Genomic DNA, 15,643 nt, shown 5'->3' with positions numbered 1-15,643 from the left:
GCTTTTTTTTCTTTTTCTTTTTTTGGCGAGACAATTGATGCTGACTAGGTACCTTAGGTACATGATCAAAAATTCACTTAGACCGAGTGTGGCTGTTAGTAATATTCGTATGTGGCTGGAGCTATTGCTGATGTCAGCCAGATTCGTGCCGGGGCAGGTGCAATTCAATCATGCCTACCTAGGTTACTGGCTTATTAAGTCTAAAGCTTTAGTTCGTCGCATTCTACTCTATCATAAGCTGCTTTCTACAATAACACCCATGTTTGACACAATTTCATAACATGGTACTCCTCACTATGACTCCCTCCATAGTGGAGGCGGTTAATCAATTGTTTGGAGTCGGGTTTGACGATATTGCAACGAGCAACGACGAACCTTCATTAAAAGATCCCTCGGTTGGAAAACCAATAAGTCACGGACAGATAGTCGATATATGGAAACGCCTCAAGGATGATAGTAGTAATGCCACAGGACTAGAACAATTGCTTCGAGGTGCGACGGTCTATGTACCTCCCCCGCCACCGAAGCCAGAGCCGGTCCGTCCCCTATACCTTATCACTATCTATATTTACTAACCCTGGTGTCCATAGACCGAAGAGTACAAAGCGTTAATGGCCCGATTACGTCACGAGGAAGAAGAAAGATCATACGAACGCATGCTAAAGAAAGCTCCGCCACGAGAATCATTTGCTCGAAGGTTTCCCTCGGATCCCGTGGCGCATTCGTTCGCTGAAGTCAATCGACCTTTCAGGGCTTCGGACATAGGCGAAGACATCGAATATGGTGATATACAAAAGCAGATAACCCTGGTCATCAACTTCCTAGTTAGTATATTCGGCTGCGGTGCTGCGCTCTGGTTAGCTGCCAGGTGGTGGAGTGTTCCAGCACGACTATTCTTAAGTTTAGGTGGTAGTATCATCGTTGCTATCGCTGAAGTCGCTGTCTATTCTGCTTACACATGGAGAATGGCAGAAGGAGAGAAACAGCAAAAGAAGGTGAAAGAAGTGAAAGAGATCGTTCAGACATGGGTTGTTGGAGAAGACGACAATGTTAAGGAGGGTTCTATCGAAGCACTTATACGAGAAAATATAAAACCAGAGACGAACCTCCGTCGAAGGACAAAAGGGCCGACATAAGTTCAGCAAAAGATGCTGCCTTCTATCTAAATTATAAATGCATTGGTCTAGTATTATCATTTTGTCTTGCACGGTTGTGATGATGAAATTGTCTTTTCAAAACGGGGTGGACAGCTGTTGAGTTGGTGATGTCACCTGCTGACAGTCGAGTAGGGATCCTACCTAGGATGTAGGTACCTCATGTACAAAGTACTCCACATTCGCGTTTTTGAGACGCGTCTATGGAATTGGTATCAATGTATCAATTTACGCGTCTCCCTCGATATCTTGATAGAGGTATTCATCCTCCACTTTGGATATTTTTTTTTAAACATCGTCATCCGGAACTAAATCGGCTCTACCATTGACTCGATTTTAATATTAATAATTGTGCCTTTCTTTTTACTACCTCTATATTTGGATTTGAAAGGGTAATCTCTACATGCTAACAGTCATGGACTCGCCAACCTCGGAGGTACAAACCGAGTCGAGGTACGCATATCTATATCCAATTGAGTAGGTATCTAGTGTGCTAATGTTAGTACCGCAGAGCCGCAAGGAAACCTCAACGCACGTTAGTATATTATAAACATTTATATGCGATCTAGGTGCTAATTTTCATAGTCGAGTTCTTCGAACTTATGGAAAACGCAATTCAACGAATGAACCGCTACAACCTACCTCGAAAAGGCGATGCATTGAGAATATCAACACAGCTACAATATCGAACGATGAGGCGATAGAGTCGCCTTGTAATACTAGCATTCCCCCTTCGCCTATTTTACCTCCCATACAACCTATAAGAAAAGGCACGATCATGAGCTACTTCAAGGTGGTTTCATCATCATCATCATCATCGAGTTGCGCGCTGAATTCGTCGGAGCCATCCTCTGAGCCAGTTGATCCCATAAATACACCTCCATCGTCCCCTCCCATGTCTACCCTGCCGCGGAAGAATCGGCGGAGACTCACTACTCGTATAACATCTCGAGCTGCATCGGAAGAATCAAACACAGAAGAAGCGACAAAAGAGGATGGAGAAAAAGAAAGAACCAATGGTGTTGATACTAGGTCTATATTGTCAACCGACTCACCACAAGTTTTATCTGAGGTTTCCTCGGCGATACTCAACCTGCCTGTCACAGAGCAAAAAGATCAGTCGGACACTAAGAAGCGCGAACGGAGCATGAAGAAGGTTTCTAAACCCGCTACAGTACAAACGACGTTAAGTCTTTCAATCGAGGATAAAGGATTCATTGAATGCAACGAATGCAATATGCTATACAACCCTCTACACAAGCAAGATGCGAAATGCCATGCTAGGCGTCATGCAGCAATGCTGAAGGCGAAGTCGAGTACCTAACCTATGACAATAACGAAATACTGGATTGAATAACATCATTTCATTATGAGGAACCACACCGCCATTCAAACTATGCATCACAATAGTCAATATGCAGCTTTGGACTATCCAACTTCAAACGTAAGCTAGCTAACGAATACACTTAACTACCTACTTAGGACCTAAAGGTTTTACCCATGATACGATGGATACGCGTTAAGTAGTAGAGCAGATGTCATACTGTTTACTAAGTTATACGGTATCCAAGTATTCCGATTCACCCTCTGTTCGACTCAGAGAGGTTCACAACTTCTTGAGCCGCATGTTATGCCTAGGTTGATACCACAGCGGACGGAGCGTTCTTATCGGAATCCCCAGCGTTAGTGTTATAAGCAGAGTTTGAGGTCACCTTCATGCACCCGTACGATCATCCGCAACAGAAAGGTTGGGAAAAGTGAAAGTACCGCAAAAGGGCGTTTGCGCGGTTTGACATTCATGGAAAGATAACGGTCTCCGAAGTCGGCCGCTCAGAAGTCTGGGACACAGAATCGGCAGTGTATGGGGGATAAGTCACGCATGTATCACGGCCTTCTCGTTACGCGGCGTTTACACCCGTGTAGATCCAAAGGAATATTGCTCCTTCGGAATTGTTTTCCAGGCATTAGTCAAGCCAAGGGCCTGAGTGAATGCAATATGGAAAGTCATAGACACCAGCATGAGTATCTACCTGTGGGGGGACTATGCAAACCGAGCAATTGAGGTCGGCATCACGGCCTTCAAAGTTCAGCCGCAGCAAGATCAATCTAAGGATAGGCGAATACTAACGAGCCGTTGACGAGATTCCTCCCCTGGCATCATGCCGGTAAAGCTTGGCATAAATTGTGTCAGCACTTGGGCAATATTTCGTCGGCATTCCTCTTTTTCTCAGCCGCCGATCCAGCGAATGTCATTTATTATAAATGAAATCAGTTCGTTCCTTGGAAAACCAACACCATTCTCTCCCCACATTTGAAAGCCCATGTCAAACCTCCGGATATTGTGATTATGGGGCTTTTGATTGGGACGGGCGGAAAGCAGGCAAATTCGCCTCTCACACCTTTCTTCCTCTTAGCTCATCAATTGCTTCAACGCTTCAGATGATGAACATAAGAAAAAACGTTCTAGTTACCTAGATGATCATAGCCCCCACCAAGATTCATTGCCGGCTGAACCTTGACCTTGTGTCAATTTCTACCCGACTACCACATTGTCTATTAGTCAGTCGTAGAAATCGTCAGTATCATTCTTCCATAAGATCTTGGTCCTCGTGGCACTGGGTTACTACGGTTTTTAATTAAAGTAGTAGGTAAGCTATTAGCAGCCAAGGTATTCGTGCTCGTATTCCAAAGGTGTAAGCAAACCGTGGAGATGAAAGGCGATATCATCGTGGTCGATGCAAATCTACCACGGCAATTCGTGCGGCAGCTCCTGGGCGTCAAACAAATGGATCGTCGGGACAATACTGAGTATCCTATTGTTTGGGATCAGGTACATACAGGATTGAATTAGGGGAAACATGTTGCGCCCACGTGCTACCCGCGTACCCGCGTCAGGAACGCGAAGCATGAACATGTGGTGTTCCTGTACGAGGTATGCTAGTTCTAGTTTTAATTCATCCGAAGGTGATTCGATATATCTACCTTGCGGCTAACGTGAATTTCATATACATATTGCGTGTCTCCATCACCACCTAATATGCGCAATGCATAGGAGCGGTGTTAGCTAAATAGACGTATACCGGCTAGTACTACTACCTGCCCTCATCATCATGCAGATGAGCAATTGTCAGTGTAAGTGACCGAGATATTTAATAAAACAAGTTAATATAAGGCACCTTTCTTACTCAACACATATCAAGCCGTTGATTTCTAATAGTAAACCAATATAAGTGCATATAGTCCAGGCGATTATGAGCACAGGTAGATTAGGTAGAGTACGTTTTTTTTTGTAAGGCTGTTTAATCGCGGGGTTCGCCGTTGGGGGGTTTACGGGCCGGCCATGTGGTGTGGAATGTGTAGTTCCGACAAGACTCAAGTCCCATATAACTTGCTGACCGCGGGTGTAACATGTGCCTGAGAACAATAGTATTATATATTCTCGTGAAGAAATACCAAGCAACTCCGCGGTTCACGTACGACACAAGCACATATTTTAACCAACGTACCAATCAATCTGCCGGCTACCTATTACTCATTAACTCGCTAGTTCGGATGAACTCATGAAAATGAGGGCTTTTGTAGGTATATTGCGTATAACCCGGGTTGTGGACACTCCATAACAATCAATCAACAATCAATCAAGCATCGAATGGATACGAGGTCCAGAACTTAACTCCTCGTGCCCCTCTCGTAGAACAAATAGTTAATTACCTAAAAGGGTAAATTCAGATCGAAAGTAGCCAATCATGTTGAGTGGGCACTAAACTATCCACTCAGCGTCTGATAACGGTAGTTGCGTGCCCACTACACCCCGTGTAACAGGTACATGTGGGATTTGATATGCACCCAACATTATCTAGGTGCATGTACTAGACGCTCTTTCGCATTCAATAGGTAGAATCAACAAGTACATGCATTCAAGTGAGTCTTAGTTACATCGTACATGTAAGGTAAACATTAGTGATGTCGGTCCATCGGCGCTAAAGCAGGTACAATACGCCGTACGCCTCACCAGTAACCTCAAGTTTGAATTCTCTTCTCAACTGTAAGACGCCTTTTACAAATAGCAATCATTATATGACGGTTACGAACTTTAACCCTTTGGGCCGTTCATCCAACAGAATCCATCTTCGCCCACTGAGAATATAATATAAGCTACATCCTACACATCCGGGAATTATGGATATTGAACCTCTTTCTTTGCATCCTGCAAGACCACCATCATCTATCTACTCAATCTCTCTAAATATTCCTGGGACTTCACTAAGATATACTCTATATCGAGATATTACTTGCAGCTATCTTCCGATCAGCCATACATTAAACCGTTTCATATAGTTACCTATGCAGCAGCCGTTTATTACCCTACAGTCCTAAATCTCTTTCTTGTTTACGCCGAATAACATTGGCTTCCCGTTATTGGAGGATCCCCGCCTACCCCGAAATACATTCCCATATGTGCTATGGATGTCGTTATTTACTTTATTTCTACATAGCGAAAGGTGAGTAATATTGTGTATCAATGAAATCATATATGTGTCATGCCGCACTTCGTGATGCAGGTACAATTCGACTACTGGTAGTTATCCCTAGGGTAGACTGATCTAACACATCTTCTATATCTAAGGATAGGACGCTAGAATAATCATGCGTACCATTCGGAACTTGGCTATTGGAGCCTCCTGGGCTGTTATAGCCATCTTACCTGGTGTCCTAGCTCAAACCCCCTTTACCAATTTCACTATCTATCCGAATGCCGCCGCCGCAGCAGATACCCCAAAATATTACCCCTTAAGACCACCAGCTATCCCCTTGGCTGTCAGGTCTCCTTACACTAGCGCTTGGTCTTCTACCGCTGGGCAAGGGGCGCTAAGTAACCGAAATCCCATATTCTGGTTTGGCCAGGGTTTAGGATGGGAAGGAATTGTGGTAGTCGACGGCAACTCGTTCGAGTATATGGGCACTTCTATTAATGATTTTCCGGAGCTACCGTACTTCAATACGACGATACCTCTTGAAGTCAGGTTCGACTCTCAATATTCGAACTTTACTTTCTTAGCTGGCCCGGTAATCATTACCGCTAGCTTCTTCTCGCCAGTCACGCCAAAGGACATCTGCCGAAGTTCTATTCCTCTTAGTTATCTAACTACCACAGTCCAGTCAAATGACGGCCGCCCACATCATGTGAAATTCTACTCTGATGTGAACGCTCAATGGATTGGACTGGGGAATGAATTCGACATCATTAAGGAGTTCCACACTGGCCCTCTAAATGGGAACGGAACAGGAAATTCAACCGATGTTCCAACTAGCTGGATTCTACGGCCAAGGTATCCCGCACTTTTCGCCGAGGTCTCACAGGTCCCGCGATGGGGAAATTTCTCTTTCACTACAAGCCCTGCTAGAGCTGCAAACTTTTCGTACCAAAGCGGATCAGCTACGAGCGTCCGGTTTGGGTTTGTTAATAATCGCGCTCTTAATGACGATGCCGGCTCGGCAGCTCGTGGCTTTGGGAACCAAGAACCTGTCTACGCTTTTGCTCATGACATGGGTGATGTGATAGAGACTTCGGTTCGCTATACCATCGGCTCAATTCAGAACCCAATCGTGAGATATCTTCACAAGGGTGGATTGTCAAACTTGGCGCCGTGGTGGGAGAAATGTTACGGAGAAATGCACGATATGATAAGTTTCCATTGGAATGACTTCGATACTGTCGCAGCATTAGCCCACGAGTTTGAAACGCAGCTTCGAGCTGATGTCGATGCTTTCTACCAAGGGAACGAGCCTCCGGTTTATAGCAATGGCACAGCTGTCGTTTTTACCAATGATCCATCTTATGCAGCGCAAGATGTCCTAAACGGAACTGATCAATATGGACAGCAGTATATATTTGACCCTAGTTCAGCCTACGGATTCCTTGAGCCAACTAATTCTACTGGTATCGCCGTTCCCTTCGTCTCGGAGGCGGAGTCATACTACGCGATTGTAGCGTTATCAGCCAGACAGGTTATGGGAGCTTACGTTTTTGCTGTCCCCCCATCGGTACCCAACAGCTCGAGTGCAGATGATAATGTAGAGCCACTCATGTTTCAGAAGGAAATATCCAGTAATGGTAATATCAATACTGTCGACGTTCTTTATCCGGCGTCACCATTTTTCCTTTACGCAAACCCAACTCTACTCAAATACATCTTCCAACCTCTATGCGAATTGCAGGAAGGCGACTTCTACCCCAATACCTACTCGACACATGATATCGGCGCTCATTTCCCTTTAGCAACTGGTCACGTTGAAGGCACTGATGAGTACATGCCGGTGGAGAATAGCGGAAATTTCATCTTAATGGCCTACGCATACTATAAATTTACTGGCGATTCGAACTGGTTGGTAACTCACTACGAGCTATTGTCTCAGTTTGCCCAATATCTGATTGAGTTCTCGCTCGTCCCTGCGGCACAACTCAGCACAGACGATTTCGCCGGCGAACTCGCGAATCAAACAAACCTCGCTATTAAGGGCATCGTTGGCCTGCAAGCTATGTCTTCTATTTCTAGAGTTGTCGGAAACCCAACCGATGCTGCCAAATTTTCTGACAAGGCGACGTCGTACTACGACCAATGGGAAAATCTCGCGATTGATCCGTCTGGGAAGCACACGCTTCTAGCCTACCAGTGGAGATCTAGTTGGGGTCTACTTTATAACATCTACTTTGATAAGCTCCTGAACATGGGGCTTGTCAACCCAAAGGTCTACGAAATGCAATCTGCTTGGTATGCGAGTGTGTCGCAGACCTTCGGTGTACCCCTGGATAACCGACACCACTATACCAAATCAGACTGGGAAATCTGGACGGCGGCTACCTGTTTTCCCACCACGAGAAGACTTTTCGTCAACGCCATTGCCTACTGGCTAAACGAGACGACCACCAACCTCCCTTTCTCCGATTTATACGAAGTAGTAGGGACGGGCGAATACCCGTTGCAGATAGACCACTTTAGTGCCCGCCCTGTTGTCGGCGGTCACTTTGCCTTGCTGACTCTTGGGAAGACCGGGCAGCTTGCTAATGCTGCGGGCGGAGATACGACAGGAAGCTTGTTTACGAAGAACGGCACCGAAGCATTGCCTACCCCTGAAGCACCAAAGACTCCTGCTTGGTATGCGGGGAAACCGTATAAGCAACGAGCTGTCAGGAAGTCACCGCCTCGGCCAGATGAGTTGCGCTGAGGAGCAGTACTTTCACTTGTGATAGTTCAACTTTTACTCTGATATTGTTTTCTTTTCTTTTTTCCTAGTATCGGTTATCTGTTCGCAAATGGCTGTTGCATTTGCACGCATGTAAGAGATATTTAAATGGCGTTGATAGACTCGAAATATTTCAAAGTAAATATTGTCCCATTCTTACGTCCTAGGCTCACTAAATATGGCAAACCAAGCCCAAAGCTTTTATTGCTCTTTCTACTTGACTTCTATGTGCATAATTGTATCTCGTTGGGCTGAATTGGTTCTTCAACCTCGTTATGCTCTCGGCCACCTGCACGTCGTACTTGCAACAGCGATTCTTCCTTGGGTATTGTTATATGGTTACCTACCTAATTTATTATAATTTTAAAAACTAATATTTTGTATATCGCGTAGAGATCGCATCATAAATCTTTAAATACACATATTTCTCGTTCAAGTAAAGTTCAACCTGTAGCCGAAGAGATATTCAACGGATGTCGAATATCCAGTTCCAACGCCGCATTCAGTCATCATGAGCCCCGAGTAAAGACCGAACAATACTACCTAAGTCATGCTTTTGAACCTAATATCCTCAACTCATATATCTAACATACTCCTGATCTGCTGAGGCGGTCCAGTCGTGGACACGCCACTAGCCGTACTTGAACTTCTTTCATTTGTCCTCGGGCGTCGGGGTTGCTCGTTGGCAACCTCTAAGCCTCTGCCTCTGTCCCCGGGGGTATTGGTATTTGCACCCGGGAATAAGAGACCAGCCGCCACTTCTACTGTACGCTCAGACCTCCGCTGGTCTGATTTCCCCCCATAAGGTGTATACGGCGGCGGTGGAGGAGCCGAGCCTGGGGCTCCACCACCACGGGCGCTATTGGCGCGTCGAATCTCGTTCATTTCTATACCACTATTTCGAGTTGTGGCATCGGATTCCATTTCCGCAGCCCTCCGCTCCGCCAGTCTCTCAACTTCCCTACCAGTGGGCCGTCCACCACCAACCTCACGGACGTTTCGCATAATCCTGTCTCGCATGCTGCCAGCTGACACGTCGCCGTTGACTCGACGCCACCAAGCCGGCTTTCGAAGGAGACCTAGCTCCTGGTCTAAGGCTTGTCCCCGCTCGCGTCGTTGGCGGAGGAGTTCACGATCTTCGTTTGGTCGCATAAAGCCTGCAATAATATGTATGACGAGGATGAGAAAAGTTGGTGCGTAGCCTCCAAGATACATTGCTAATAGGTTAGTTTTGACATTTAGAGGCGACAGGCCGAAGTCCCAGGCACACAAGCCTTGGTAAGCAACGACAGCTAGCGCAAGGGGTATCATTAGTGTAAAGCGGAATGGCATATATCCTAAAAAGCCAATAATACGGTTGAAAAAACCGCGGTTTCGAGGCTCGTAATGTCGAATAGAGTGCCATACAGAGACCATAATCGTGCACCAAGCAACAAATAAGCAGAATGTCCCTGCCTTGAAGCGCCCATCAGTAGCAGCTGGTATTGCATTCTCTATAGCCTGTTCGGGGGATCGCTGGAGTTCGATTGCACCCCAGTTCCGCGGAACAACGAGGAAGAAATTCTTGGCGGTTAATTAACACATAGTTCTTTGGATATAGATCATTACCGAAGACTTACCAGCCATAACCATAGATAAAAGAAGATGGGCAGCCACAGCTCAAACATGCCTCTTTTATCGTTTTGTTGAAGGACGAAGGGGTTTGGGTCGATGAATTGACGTTCCATCCAACTACCCCAATGCCGAATACTCTCCCAGACTACCGCCATGATACCGATCTGCATAAGGTACCAGAAGAAGACATTTAGAACAATGGGAAGCTCTACAACATGGTACCGGTCGACATCGATCCCGGTGAAAAGACCAACGAGAGCGGTTGCGCAAACGAATATCGACCAGTACCATTGCCACCTCCTCCCAATCGGGTAGAACCTCTTCTCGGCGGGTAGATGTAATTGGCCATGCTTTTTCAAATTGACCAGTATAAAAATCAGGCATAAGGCGAAACCCACAGCAAAGCCAATACCAGCACGCGCTCGGTCCCCGATAGGATCTGTCGCCAAGTAACACCAAGTACTATTGATAAAAGTGCCATTGGTTAGGATACCTTTCGGGGTGTAAGGCGGATTCATAAGCATGCACCAGGATCCATTCGAGAGCGTGCCGTTGATCGGGTAATAGGTATAATTCCAATAATTTAGCGTGGAGGCATTGAAGTGGATGTTGTGGAAGACGGTGTCGGTCGTGTTATCGCCCTTTGGGAAGCCATCGCGGGTGCTGAGGAGAAACATGGTGACGTCCGGAATAGGCCGCGCGGGGGGGGGATCGTCGTCTTTTATCGTTATTCTTCGGTTAAGGCGGGACGGGACGGAGAGGAGCTTCGTACGGAGGCGTAACGAAGTTAAGAAATTGAGACCATCACGGAATAACGAGAAGCGCGACGACAACAAAAAAGAGAGAAGGGAAAAAGGAAAAGGAAGAAAAAAAGCGCGAGGCTTATGGAAGTGGAGGGTTCCGGTAGGTAGTAAAATCCGGAGCTTCGGATCAGATCGCAATGAGCGTTAAAAAAAAGTCGCTCAGCGACCAGGTGATCTCCACAATTGTGTTGATCGGCATGCAGCCCGATAACTCAAATGGGCAGAATGAGCTACGATAAGAGGCCGTTAGGGCGTTGTTGACGTCATCCCGAGATGCCGAGTGAAAAGGGAGCATGAGTGACCCGACCTATGCCCCGCTCCCCACCTGACCTCACCTAACCTGTGCAGGGGCAGCTTGTGTGAGAGACCTGACATGACCTAACCTGTGTAAAAGTTCAGTAGACCTATGGAATAAAATTCATTTTACCTATGGACCCCTACCATAAACCCCTACCATTTAGCGAATTTTTATAAGGTATATTTATATATAAGGCGTAATTGCTGTATAGCAAAATAAATACTATAATAGCCGCTGTAAAAAAATAAAATAATATCGGTAGAGTGAGTACTCACTAAGTACTCAGTAAGTACTGATTAATGGCTAAGTTGGTCTATAAGAAAGTGAGTATTTAGTGAGTATTCAGTGAGTACTGATCAATTAGATTATAAATGGCTAAGTTGGTCCATAGGTAAGATGAACTTTATTCCATAGGTCTACTGAACTTTTACACAGGTCAGGTCATGTCAGGTCTCTCACACAAACTGCCCCTGCACAGGTAGGGTGGGGAGTGGGGCATAGGTCGGGTCACTCAGTTCCCCGAGTGAAAAGCTAACAAAACATATGTACGAAGTACGGTACCTAGCTTATCGATAGGTACCTACTTATTGGTATACTATATAAGTCAAATTACATAATGAATCTCTTGGCTTCAACTCATCCATGCAGCTCGTGTTCTACCAACATAGTATTTTATCCTTTTAGTTATACTAGTTTAATCGTCCATTTTAATAAGTTACAATCAGGAGATCAAATCTTAGAATTATTTAAACAGCATTCTCAGCAGCTTCTTTAAGCGGTATATATATAACCAATAATACAATTCATCGGCATCGCGAGACCTCTTGTACAAGCAAGGGATAGAGAGAGCCGTAGCCATGGACGACATTCTAGATCTAAAGGATACCACCCCAAAACTCTTGGCTTTTGCTGCTGGTCCATCGGCACCGCACCATAAATTAGACATGGATGTGGGACAATCCTTATTGAGGCTGTGGACACGATTCCCTCCTCTAGGGTGTTTAGTTTCTTGTCGCTATTCTCCCTGAGTTTTCATCGATTGTCTCACGGTTTTACTATTCCTCTTCCCCCCGACCTGTTAAAATACTACGCGATAAACAATGCGGACGGGCGACGTGTTTTTGTCGACCTCTCTGGTTATTGGATATGTCCTCGGTCAGAATTGTCCCGGTTATTCGAGTTACTCCCAGTCGCGGAACCCTCCTTTCTCGTCCGGTGCCTACAAGCTCGCGTATCAGCGACCCGGCCCCGAATGTCGTACTTTTAACTCGAGCCTGATCGAGGATGCTATTAACAAGACGAAGAGTGTCATTTTCGATGCGGATCTGTCACGTCTTTTCGAAAATACCTTCCCGAATACGCTCGACACGGCTGTTAAATGGCGAGGAGTCGCTGCTAACAACTCCGAGGAAGAGTTGGCTTTCATAATTACCGGCGACATTGATGCGATGTGGATTCGCGACTCGGCGAACCAGATAGCACCCTACAAAACCGTCCTGAAGAAAAAGACCGATGATATCGCCTCTGTATTTCGCGGTACTATTAATTTACAGGCTCGATATCTAATCATATCACCTTATTGCAATGCTTTCCAGCCTCCACCCGAGTCCGATATCTCCCCAGCGCAAAACGGGGGTATCTATTCTGTCACGCCGTCGTACGATCGCAATATTGTTTTCACTTGCAACTTTGAGCTTGATGATTTTGGAGGATTCTTGCAGCTCTCGCATGATTATTATAATGCGACAGGTGACTTGGATTTCTTCGGCAAGTTCCAATGGATTCAAGCAGTGCAATCTATTCTTGCTACATCGGAAGAAATGAGGCAGCCTACATATGGACCTGATGGGAAATGGATTCCCCCTGTATACACATTCCAGTCGCAGACCATGACCGGTTCTGGCACTCTAGGAAACAATGGTATCGGAAGCCCCGTTAATGAGACAGGCTTGGTACGCTCGCCATTCCGCCCGAGTGACGACTCCGCTATATTCGATTTCCAAATCCCGGCAAATATGATGCTATCGAGATATTTGGAATCTACATCCGATATCATGGAACGACTACCAAATGCGCCAAAAGGGTTGGCGCAAAAGATGCGGGACATGGCTACCGAGATTAGGGAGGCCATCAATCAATGGGGTATTGTGACTGCGCCTAACGGCAAGAAGATCTTCGCATACGAGGTTGATGGTTTTGGAGGTCAGAATTTGATGGATGATGCCAATGTCCCATCGCTTCTCTCGGCACCATTTCTAGGATACTTGGACAAGAACGACACTATTTATCAAAACACGCGAGCTTTCGTTCTCAGCAGAAGCAATCCGTGGTGGTGTGAAGGACCTCATCTTAACGCTATCGGTAGCCCACATATTAGACCGGGAGCTGCATGGCCCATGTCGTCTATCAGTAAGTAATATTAAGCCCCATCACATCCTCCTTATCCCCCCCAACGAACATTACCCATCAATCGGCGCTGCAAATTCGTCACTCGTGGTTTTTTGTGGTCCTCCGTCTTGATTTAAACCTTCTTGAAAACGACTTACTAACTGCCCTCTCCAGTACGAGCGATGACCTCGGATGATGACGCGGAAATCATATCAGCAGTTAAAGAAGTGTTGAGCACCACCGATGGATATGGTTTGATTCACGAGAGCGTCGATAGCTTTGATACGAGCAATTGGACGCGTCAGTGGTAAGCACTAGATTCGAAATGGGGGTCTCTTAGTAAATCAACTGACTTCTGATATAGGTTTACTTGGGCAAATGGACTTTTTGGCCAATTAATTATGGATCTAGCAGAGAGGAAACCACATATATTGAAAGAGAACTTCCAGCCCTTCTTTATAAATAAGAAATAGAATTATGTGTGTAATCTGGTCTTACCCTAGGTAAGATGTCATTTTCTACCTAAGTCTTACAATATTGGATAATGCCAATCTTCAGGTCATCATTTACCTTATTCTTTTGCGAGTGACACTTACCTCAACATAGTAGGTACCTACCTAGGTAACTAAACTTTTTATGAAGTGTTGAATAGATATCGTCATTTCTTTCCTCTAAATTCATCCGATATCTAACCGCCACGGCCATTAATTCAATTATGGAACGCCTAGAGAATGAACCTTATGGATCATCGGACGTCCGTGATACCTGGGGAATATATATTTTAAGATTCTGTCTGGTACAGCTAGACCGTAACAAGGAAAGTCTCGCTTAATGATAGGTCAGCTACAGAACCTAACTCTAAATAAACCTCAAAGGTCTAGCGGCTCTACCATATAAGCCCCTTTTTTCACTTCTTCCGACAAATCGTATAGGCCACGATCGCTATAGGTTTTCCTTTTTGATAAAATATTTGCTACCATATGATTTTGCACATTAATCAACTTTTATTGGGAATTGGCTTCGAAAAGTATATTTATGTATTCCTAAGGCGTGTGTGCACGTAGGTACACTCAGGGTGCTGGGTTGTTTACAATTTCGGTCTCCCGCCCCTATTTCCAATGCCAACCAAATATCCAAACTGAGTATCCGAACCGAGTATCCCAACCAATTAACCCAACCAATTAACCAACCCAATTAACCAACCCAATTAACCAACCCAATTAACCAAACTCCATGTGATTGACCGTTCCCAAGTATTATCTGCCCTCTAGAAAAATAGTCGACAGGGTATATATCTGATAGCAGAGAAATAGCTGCATCCAATGCATAAAGACGTCGTCGTCAAAGAGCCGTATAAGTCGCATAATCCTGAATAATTTTCGAAGTGTCATTTCGCTGTGTCCGTCTTCCAAAACTTCCCGTCACTTAAAAAACAAATATCCTAACTAGCCTAATCCTCCCCCAAGTAGCCTTTGTTCTGGCTTTCCGTTATAGGATCCAGCCTTGGTACGCCTTTTTCCGAGGCACAGCAAGTTTGTGAGCGGTGAACCCTGTGCTCAGTTGCTCTTTGCTTAGCAGGTTAATATAGCTAAGCCTTTGTGCAAAATCCCATAGGTTGTCCATCGAACGGGTGTCTTTGGGATGCACCCGAAATTCCTCTATAATGACGGAGCCATATTAGTACAGGTGCAAATAAGCGGGAAATAATGAAATGGTGAGAAATTTAAGAGGTAGGAGAACATATTGTAAGGGGAAATATTTAGATTAATTACTTACCATACTTCCGTGTCATCGAGGTGTATATAAACGCGCTGTCTATATAGTTCAAGCTCACTAGTTTCTTCACAAGTTCGACTAGCTTGGTTGACTTCGTAATTTCAAATCGGCCCCCGTGAGTGGCAATGAACATATTGAGCGAGTCAAAGTAGTTGAACCAATCATCTTTGTACACTATACATGGATCTATTAGTTCAACCTTCTATCAGACAACACAAAATCTCCATGAGAAATTTTGTGTCTTCAATCCTCGGAGGAGGGCGGGGGGGGGGGGGGGGGGGGGGGGGAATTAGTAACACGGGGGATGTAAGTTTTGTTGAGCCCCAATAAAAAAAAAAACAAACGACTAAAAAAAAGGTTGAAAA

General features: G+C 45.3%; 6 protein-coding genes across 6 annotated transcripts in view; 4 read left to right on the top strand and 2 right to left on the bottom strand.

Annotated features, from left to right (window-relative positions):
- Nucleotides 1-177: 177 nt before the first annotated feature.
- On the top strand, nt 178-1,400 carry F4817DRAFT_347916 (endoplasmic reticulum-based factor for assembly of V-ATPase-domain-containing protein). The gene is made up of 2 exons (XM_049304619.1): nt 178-536; nt 591-1,400. Exons 1-2 carry the CDS (start codon nt 282-284, stop codon nt 1,134-1,136), a joined length of 801 nt encoding a protein of 266 aa, XP_049155783.1. The 5' UTR covers nt 178-281; the 3' UTR covers nt 1,137-1,400.
- Nucleotides 1,348-2,747, top strand: F4817DRAFT_229769 (uncharacterized protein). The gene is made up of 3 exons (XM_049298908.1): nt 1,348-1,607; nt 1,666-1,689; nt 1,740-2,747. Exons 1-3 carry the CDS (start codon nt 1,558-1,560, stop codon nt 2,476-2,478), a joined length of 813 nt encoding a protein of 270 aa, XP_049155782.1. The 5' UTR covers nt 1,348-1,557; the 3' UTR covers nt 2,479-2,747.
- A 2,863-nt stretch (nt 2,748-5,610) lies between these two features.
- On the top strand, nt 5,611-8,381 carry F4817DRAFT_361060 (DUF1793-domain-containing protein; the record flags this gene model as incomplete). Its single annotated transcript, XM_049306353.1, has 3 exons — nt 5,611-5,656; nt 5,851-6,914; nt 7,038-8,381. The coding sequence occupies 3 exons, from the start codon at nt 5,611-5,613 to the stop codon at nt 8,379-8,381; spliced, it is 2,454 nt and encodes an 817-aa protein (XP_049155781.1).
- Nucleotides 8,382-8,814: 433 nt separating this feature from the next.
- Nucleotides 8,815-10,816, bottom strand: F4817DRAFT_229751 (uncharacterized protein). Its single transcript, XM_049298907.1, has 2 exons — nt 10,019-10,816; nt 8,815-9,962 (listed from the first exon to the last, which is right to left on the bottom strand). The coding sequence occupies exons 1-2, from the start codon at nt 10,688-10,690 to the stop codon at nt 8,976-8,978; spliced, it is 1,659 nt and encodes a 552-aa protein (XP_049155780.1). The 5' UTR covers nt 10,691-10,816; the 3' UTR covers nt 8,815-8,975.
- Nucleotides 10,817-11,783: 967 nt separating this feature from the next.
- On the top strand, nt 11,784-14,515 carry F4817DRAFT_347909 (glycoside hydrolase family 125 protein). The gene is made up of 3 exons (XM_049304618.1): nt 11,784-13,523; nt 13,677-13,809; nt 13,867-14,515. Exons 1-3 carry the CDS (start codon nt 12,215-12,217, stop codon nt 13,973-13,975), a joined length of 1,551 nt encoding a protein of 516 aa, XP_049155779.1. The 5' UTR covers nt 11,784-12,214; the 3' UTR covers nt 13,976-14,515.
- A 475-nt stretch (nt 14,516-14,990) lies between these two features.
- F4817DRAFT_319197 (uncharacterized protein) overlaps nt 14,991-15,643 on the bottom strand; it is a gene marked incomplete at both ends in the record, with an annotated part of 2,318 nt that continues 1,665 nt past the window's right edge. Inside the window, 2 exons of the mRNA XM_049301025.1 lie at nt 14,991-15,160; nt 15,279-15,452. Coding sequence (XP_049155778.1) covers nt 14,991-15,160; nt 15,279-15,452 — 344 coding nt within the window. The remainder of the gene's footprint in view (nt 15,161-15,278; nt 15,453-15,643) is intronic.

The sequence above is a fragment of the Daldinia loculata genome (genome assembly GCF_022478755.1).
Source record: "Daldinia loculata strain CBS 113971 unplaced genomic scaffold F4817scaffold_56, whole genome shotgun sequence".
NCBI lineage: Eukaryota > Fungi > Ascomycota > Sordariomycetes > Xylariales > Hypoxylaceae > Daldinia > Daldinia loculata.
The sequence above is the reverse complement of the archived record's forward strand: the minus strand, read 5'-3'. Positions and strand labels throughout refer to the sequence as shown.

Excerpts from the sequence above, each read along its gene's own strand:
- F4817DRAFT_347916 (XM_049304619.1), top strand. The coding sequence starts at position 282 with ATGGTACTCCTCACTATGACTCCCTCCATAGTGGAGGCGGTTAATCAA. Across the intron at positions 537-590 it reads CGCCACCGAAGCCAGAGCCG|ACCGAAGAGTACAAAGCGTT; the intron begins GTCCGTCCCCTA and ends TGGTGTCCATAG.
- F4817DRAFT_229769 (XM_049298908.1), top strand. The coding sequence starts at position 1,558 with ATGCTAACAGTCATGGACTCGCCAACCTCGGAGGTACAAACCGAGTCG. Across the intron at positions 1,608-1,665 it reads GAGGTACAAACCGAGTCGAG|AGCCGCAAGGAAACCTCAAC; the intron begins GTACGCATATCT and ends TTAGTACCGCAG. Across the intron at positions 1,690-1,739 it reads GCAAGGAAACCTCAACGCAC|TCGAGTTCTTCGAACTTATG; the intron begins GTTAGTATATTA and ends TAATTTTCATAG.
- F4817DRAFT_229751 (XM_049298907.1), bottom strand. The coding sequence starts at position 10,690 with ATGTTTCTCCTCAGCACCCGCGATGGCTTCCCAAAGGGCGATAACACG. Across the intron at positions 9,963-10,018 it reads TTTATCTATGGTTATGGCTG|AATTTCTTCCTCGTTGTTCC; the intron begins GTAAGTCTTCGG and ends TTAACCGCCAAG.
- F4817DRAFT_347909 (XM_049304618.1), top strand. The coding sequence starts at position 12,215 with ATGCGGACGGGCGACGTGTTTTTGTCGACCTCTCTGGTTATTGGATAT. Across the intron at positions 13,524-13,676 it reads ATGGCCCATGTCGTCTATCA|TACGAGCGATGACCTCGGAT; the intron begins GTAAGTAATATT and ends TGCCCTCTCCAG. Across the intron at positions 13,810-13,866 it reads AGCAATTGGACGCGTCAGTG|GTTTACTTGGGCAAATGGAC; the intron begins GTAAGCACTAGA and ends CTTCTGATATAG.